Source organism: Cibotium barometz, chromosome 47 (genome assembly GCF_041138505.1).
Source record: "Cibotium barometz isolate CiBa-2024 chromosome 47, ASM4113850v1, whole genome shotgun sequence".
Taxonomy (NCBI): domain Eukaryota; kingdom Viridiplantae; phylum Streptophyta; class Polypodiopsida; order Cyatheales; family Cibotiaceae; genus Cibotium; species Cibotium barometz.
Window position 1 is genome coordinate 34,297,589 of NC_141092.1, and position 7,880 is coordinate 34,305,468.

Sequence of the window (7,880 nt, forward strand, 5' to 3'; positions counted from 1 at the left end):
AGCAGGTAGCCACTCTTCTTCTTGGATACCATGCCTACAATACATTTGCATCTAGGAAACTAATAGTGTCACCATCTTCCTACTAATATCCATTTCAAGACATGTTAGCTATGTACAGACAAGTTGTAGCTACATTTAATGGCTTAACACCCATGTTAAATCTACTAAAAGACTAGCTGGGTGAGGGAGGCATGTCAGCAAAAGGGGGGAAGGGGGTGTGAAAGGAATCTATGGCGGGTGGGACTGTCTGTAAAGGGCCTGAATAACCAGAGACAGACCATGTAGAAGAGCCATGATAAAGAGATACATTGACATTCGCATATCCACTTGATGTTGGAGATCAAGATGCTCACATTGTGCTGGATAAATGCAATTGCGTAGCTCATTACCTTGCCTTCTATTTTGTGTAAAAACTAACTGGGTGAGGGAGATTGCAGGCATGTCAGCAAAAGGGGGTGTGAAGGAATCTATGGCGGCTGGGACCGTCTGTAAAAGGCCTGAATAACTAGAGACAGACCACGTAGAAGAGCCCTGATTAACAGAGACTTTGTCACTCACATATCACTTGATATTGGAGATCAAGATGCTCACATTCTGCTGGGTAAATGCAATGACGTAGCTTATTGCCTAGCTTAGTAACACACAATGGATGGACATAAGCCAGAGTAGACTTAGCTTCTTTAAAGGAATACATAAACAAAGAAGCCGCATGAGAGTAATGATGTGAAAATCAATGTTATAATCTACAATGCCTGGAGCAGGATTACACATCAAGAGAGTACACCAAAATAGATACAATTAGCAAGATCATTTACAAGCCTTGCAAGGTCTGGATAATAGTGTTGTGCCACGGATCGGCCAGGTGCTGGAAGAGGTTGTCAAGGGGCCCCTTCCCAGTAAGGTTGTGCTGGATCACAAACCCAAGAAAGGCCAACATGGCTAACCGACCTGCACATCAAACATGCAGACACAGCCACCCATTTACCATCTAAGGAAATATACACTAAGGAAAAACCAACAGAAAGCTTGGCCCTAGACTGTCCATGCCATAGAACTACTGCTGACATAGTGATAACCGAAGCTGAAAGATGGATATAAAATTGGGACTACTTACCATTTGCAATCTCCTTCTCCTTGTACTCCTCAGAAGTTGGGAAGTTGAGTGGGTTGAAAATGCCACCAGGGTATCCAACCTCACCAGGGGGCAAGGTCAACTTGGGGTTGAAGGGGTCAGCATTGACACTTCCGGGGTACTTGATATCTTGCCATCTCCTCACCTCGACGTAGTGGAACAAGATGAACTCAATAACGAAAAGGGTTGAGGCAGGAGCGAAGTACTCCACTTTGCCAGCATCGTACCATTCGGGGACAGAGATGATGCCGATCTTGGTCAGGAGCTCTGGAATGAGCATACCAGCAACCCCTAACATAGCCCACCTCCCATTCACGAGCTCTGCCTGAACATACCAGTTGAGGTTGGCTGGGTCCTCACCTAAACCTAGAGGGTCAAAGCCATTGTCGCCTGGGAGGCTGCTCGAGAGTACACAAAAAGAAGATGCTGAACATTAGAGGCAACTCTTAAAGGTAGGAAATGAAGAAACGGAAGGATTTTCACATGAGGAGCCATGGGGTACCATGTAGCAAATGACCTCAACACATGAGAAGAAACCCTCATCAGGGCGGTTCATTACCATGTAGACCGCATAATCTCGGGACATGATAGAAAACCCTCCACAGGCAATGGGAAATTCAACCAAAACACACACACACACACACACACACACTCTTTAATCCAGACACAAAAGTGATCAGTCGTCTCATACAATAATGACCCCATCAACAGAGAGAAAGCGGCAGATGGACACTTAAACCAAGGACAAACCAGAGACAGGACAGACAATGCTGATGAGTACTAACCTTCCATTGAGGTAGGCAGGCGATGCCAGGCCCGGAAGCCACTCTCCCTTCTTGGCCTCGACTCTCAAAGCTTTTGCCAAAGGGGCGGCAGAGCTTCGGAAGCCATCGCGAGACAGGCGTGAGGCGCTTGAGCCGGCCAAGAAAGAGGACTTGCACAGAGAAGAAGGGCAGGAGACTCCGAGGGTGGCCTGCATGGCTGCCATCTTTCACCCTGCGTGCAAGTAGTGGTAAGTGCTGAATTCCGGATTCACAAAACCCACCTCAAAACTGGATTCTTCGTCCACCACAGCTATTGCGGGCGCTCAAACACAATCTTAGCCGCAGGAGATGATTTCTACGTCTTCAAAAGGTCCAATCTAGTGGTGGCCCATCATCCCCTCTCGTCCAATCCTGTCCCTGCAGCCCTATCCACACGGCCCTTTTTATCCACTCTAATAACCATGCTTCCCTTTCTCCATGAGTTCATTGCCTGCCCACTTGTAATTTCCCAACAAACAGTACTAGTTAGTGACCCGCACAATTTCCCAACAAATACTACTAGTTAGTGACCCGCATGTTGCCGCCTCACGAGCGAGGGAGCCCTGGGAGCTACCACGTGTACGAGCCCTCGCTCGGCCATGTGGTAGTCCCAAGATAGTGTGCACAATATTGTGGATATACATTGGTTGTGTCCCTGTGGGGTTTGAAAGTGTGAATACCTTGCAACAGGAAATGAGACTCCCTCGTGTAGCGCTTTCATAGCCCGGCTTGAATTCTTCATCAAATTGAACAAGATTACTAACTAAACAACAAAAATGAAAGATGGAAGGCATAAGTTGCCTAGTTGTAGAAGATGGACTACAAATAGACATCATTCACCATCCCCCTCGATGGTGTATAACACCCACATGCTAGAATCTTGCTTGCATGTGAGCCTCCCAAGGAGGTGGCCTTCCATTGATATTGTGGTTTTATGGCCATCTCTACATAGTAGAAAACAAATAATAACATCACAAGTGGGGTGCAATAAGATGGTTTAGAGCATAGTCCCATGCAATAAGATACAATAGTTGTGACTGTCTATTATGCATGCCGATTCTAGTGGTTCAGAGCATAGTCCCAATGACCTTCCGTTGATATTGTGGTCTTATGGCAATCTCTAGAGAGAGAGAGAGAGAGAGAGAGAGAGAGAGAGAGGAGGAGGAGGTGGTAGGCCTCTTGAAGCAACATTGTGTATGCCAATTCTTGTGGTTTAGATCATAGTCCCTTGCAATAAGATGCAATAGTTGTGACCTTCCGTTGATACTGTGGTCTTATGGCAATCTCTACATAGAAAACAAGTAATAACATCATCACGCGAGTGGGGTGCCTAGAGAGAGAGAGAGAGAGAGAGAGAGAGAGAGAGAGAGAGAGAGAGAGAGAGAGGAGGAGGAGGAGGAGGAGGAGGAGGATAAGAAGAAAAAAGAATAAATATCATATTAACATCTATGGAAGGCCAAAGTGACCTATAAGACACAATCCATATCATAAGTACCATGTTTAAATTCATGGTCTACCAAAATATAAAGAACACTCTACTAATCAGCTAATCACCTAATCAATTGGTGGATCTATGATGCCAAGCATAAAGAATAATCACCTAGGTGAGATATTTGTGTCTTTGCACTTAAGAAAGTCTTGAAACATCCTATTTTATTGCTAGTCATCCATGGTTTTACCAACATTATCAGAAGTAAGAGATATGATAGTGAGTTACTATATATGGCTGTAGAATCAAAGGCCCGAATTATCGGCAGAAAAATGAGAAAGGGGAGAAGATCCATAAGCTACCAAATGCTTATCATGCATCCAAGCAATCAAAGGGTTAGATTACTTGTAGTCAACACCATAGGTGTAATCCTACCCAAATGATAGATACCAGTAAACAACAAAATGGACCCAACCAATTGTTTATATAACAGTGTTTCCTATCTGTAGAGTCAACAAATTATTGAAAGCAAGTATGCATATCCAACCCCTAATGAATATCTGTTGAAATATGCAAGTGAATGGGTGTGTGTGGGAACAAGCCCTTTTCAGAAAAGCGAGAACCCCAACCACAAAATATAGATGCGCTAGTAAAATACACAATGTAATAGAACCCACATATTTTGATGCGGTGTGGGTTAACAAATACAATTAGCTCTCCTATCAACATTCATAATAGATAAACAACACCTTTATTCCAAGCAACATTCAAAATATCATGTCAATAGATAGACATAGGATTTTTAATGGCAAAAAAGGAATATTGAGAGAAATGCATGTGCATTTTTAAGGCCAGAAAATCATAAATATTAAAAGATTAACAGAGTTTATATACGCATGCATGTTATTTAGGGTTAAAATTTAGTATTACGAAAAAGCCAGAGTGTATCAGAGTTTAAATGAGTCATGCACCCACAACATACAGACGCCATAACAGAGTAACAATACTCAAAAAGTCTTTCAAATGGGATTCATAAGATCATTATCCCATGAGTGCAAAGACGGTCATCGGGAGCAAAGAAAATATGACTCAAACCCATGGCATCATATTTACCTAAGAGACGAAGAACTCCCAACCGAAGCCAGCACAATTGACATGGCCGAAAACCAATACTACACAACAAGCTAAGTGAGTTTGTATAACTCACATGAAGGGTAACCTTTTTATACATGCAGTCATGCAGAGGATGCCAGCTACCACCGTGTCCAAGGAGAATCCCTCTGTGATTTTGTGCAAAGCTCCCACCTGCACGTGTTGCCAGGCATGACCAGTGTGGTTATGCCCAATAATGGGGGTACCGCCAAAAATGATATGTCTAGTATTAAAGCCATAGGTAACGTTTATCTCTAGAAAACCTTAAGTCGGTTAAGTTAAGAAACAATAGGGGTGTTGTGTGTGTGTGTGTGTGTGTGTACTCTCTCTCTCTCTCTCTCTTTGAGAGAGAGAGAGAGAGAGAGAGAGAGAGAATTGAGCCTGCCTGAACACACACACACACACATCTATATCTCTCTCAAAGAGAGAGAGAGAGAGAGAGAGAGAGAGAGAGAGAGAGAGAGAGAATTGAGCCTGCCTGAAGGGTGCAAGGTTTGGCAAAATGACACTATTTTGCCAAAGCTTGCACCCTTGTAAAACACATTTCTTAGACATCATTTCACACAAAAAAAACATCATTTTGACACATTTGTTTAGATATAGTTTGACACCAAAAACTCAACCCAGTACCTAACACATCTCTCTCTCTCTCTCTCTCTCTCTCTCTCTCTCATATATATATATATATATGTATATGTATATATATATATGTATATATATATATATGTATGTATATATATATATATACTTTGGGCCCTTCATATCACATTTTCTAAGCAAAAGGGCCCCAAAAGGCCTCCAAACTGAGCTAAATATTCTCCCCATCTTTCTTGAGTTCATGTGCAACAATCTTTGAGTTGCCCTCTTGCATCAGGAATGTCAACATCTATGTATGCCTTCAAGAAAGAGGAGTTATTATCACAGTACACAACTCTTGCTAGAAGCTTGTCATCAAGAGATAACCTTCTGCACATGAATGGACACCGTTTCCAAAGTCCACTTGTTTAATTGCATAAAGTTAACAATGTTGGCATTTATTAGAAGAAGTATTTCTTTATGGTCAATACCGGCCTTGGAAGACTAGAGTGTTCCTAGAAGTCTAGACTTCCCATTTGCATGGGATCTAATGTGTCGAGGATATATGCTCATTAAAAACATCTTTACTCCATCCAGACATCTTTGTCTAAAAGATCCTCAAAGCTAGACATGCCTAGAATCCATGGCAAAATTTTACACTTTGGATAGATAATATGTTCTTGATTTGTAGTTTGCCAAAATCTTGCACCTTGGACACATATCACTAGATGACATGTTCATGATTTGTAGTTTGCATCCCATAGGAAGGTCATAGCATGAGTGTGTAGATACCCCCCTTCTAACCTTCAAGATTCCAATTCACCCTCTAAAGTTTGTTGAAGTTGGTCTCCTACCAACCCAATAAGAGCCGAATCTTGCACCTTGACACATATCACTAGATGCCATGTTCCTAATTTGTAGTTTGCATCCCATAGGAAGGTCATAGCATGATTGTGTAGATACCCCCCTTCTAAGCGTTGGGACTCCAATTCACCCTCCTCCAAAGTTTGTTGAAGTTAGTGAAGTTCTCCTACTAACCCAATAAGAGCCTATAAACCCTTACAGTTAAAGGGGCAAAAGGGGGGAACATTCTTGCCTTGCTCGATCTTTGGGCCAAGCATCTAAGTGGTATTGATGGACTGAGAGTGATTGAAACCCTAGCTATGGGGCTTTCTGTAAAACTTGGAGGTACCAACATAATGGTCACTTGATTCAAGTTCCACCCCAATAAGGGCCCATCCCACATGTTAACAATTTGACAAATTTCCTTGTCATTTAATCTCTTGTTATCTTTCACATTCGTAGGCAAGAGGGGGTAAAAATGTGTGACCACCATACATTATGATGACTCCTCATCATTGAGTTCTTTGTGAATCTGGTACATCCTTGTAGTTCCAACCAAATGGCATATTTTTTTATCATTAAGGGGGCATAAACCTAGTTACTTCTCTTGGTAAATTCTAATCAAGTGCTGCTCTTGTTTAAGAAAAGCATCCAATAACTTGGTTAATCTAGCTTTTACGTAAACTTTAATATTAATATTCCACCCCCCCCAAAAAAAAGGTTTACAAACCTTGCACCAAGCGTAGAAAGAAATAGATTTCTTCCATCTGTATTCTTCCAAAGAAACCTATTGATTGACCTAGTTTCACATGGAAATGCCACAATTCAGTATTGTTGTCATATAAGTTTTGGACTTCTTCCAAAGAAAGGTATTTCTAAGTATCTCCCCCCTTGAAAAGAATCATGGGGGAATAGATGTGTAGATGGACCATTAGAACTCTATTAGAACATTGATAATGAAAACACTAGAATGAAAAGGGAGACACACATGGTCCTATCTTTTTGAACTTGATCAACAATTTCTCAATGAGCCAATTGATTATGTCTTTCCCAGTAACTCTATTGCCAGGGTATTCTAGTTCCACAACTCAATGCACTTTAATACCATAATGGTTCAAATTAGAGACTATTGTTCTAACACCTTTTTAAGACAAATGTGGTAGGACAACCTGCATCAGCAGCTTCAATAATCCTACCTTATGTATTAATGGCCCCATACTATTGTTCTACAATGTTTTAGATTAGAGACTTTGTTCTACCACAATTGTGGTTGGATAACCTACAATTGTGAAACCCTAGGAGCTAGAACAACTTCAATAATCCTACCTTGGCCCCATACTAAGGATGGATACATACTACTAGTTTTACCAATACCCTAGTTTATAACCCTGATTACAATAGATATGTTGAGATTAGCATAGGAAATAGGAAGGGGGATGGAAAGGGAAGTTGATCAAAGGATGAGAGTGCAAGAAGGAGATGCACTCAATTAAGGGAAGTTGATCAAAGGATGAGAGTGCAAGAAGGAGATGCACTCAATTAAGATGGAGTACCACATCTCTGCACTCATGCTTGGAGTACCACAAGGCTAGGTTATGGAAAGCTCATTAGCAAATTAAAAATGAATATTTCTTGTTAATTATGATTAGGCAAACCAAATTCTGTTATATACCATGGCCCCAAATTTTCTATCATGAATGACCCCGTCTATCTCGAACTGAATTAAGGTTTTATAAAGTGACAGCAACGTAGTTTTGGAACAAGAAGGCACATTCAATCCTCCCGTACTATAGCAATTGTAGAATGTACCTCATGCTATTCAATGGTCATCATCAAGGACTATGAGGCTATGAGGAAAAGGGAGAAATGTCAAAAATTAAGGATTTTGCTTGAGGAGAATGATGTTGTTGATGAGATGAGAAGCCGCAAGATCGATAATGATGTG

The 7,880-nt window shown here is 41.4% G+C and overlaps 1 protein-coding gene across 1 annotated transcript; it reads right to left on the reverse strand.

Annotated features, from left to right (window-relative positions):
• Nucleotides 1-693: 693 nt before the first annotated feature.
• On the reverse strand, nucleotides 694-2,234 carry LOC147611615 (chlorophyll a-b binding protein 4, chloroplastic-like). Its single transcript, XM_086784691.1, has 3 exons — nucleotides 1,918-2,234; nucleotides 1,115-1,530; nucleotides 694-948 (listed from the first exon to the last, which is right to left on the reverse strand). Exons 1-3 carry the CDS (start codon nucleotides 2,118-2,120, stop codon nucleotides 812-814), a joined length of 756 nt encoding a protein of 251 aa, XP_086640817.1. The 5' UTR covers nucleotides 2,121-2,234; the 3' UTR covers nucleotides 694-811.
• Between the last annotated feature and the right edge of the window lie 5,646 nt (nucleotides 2,235-7,880).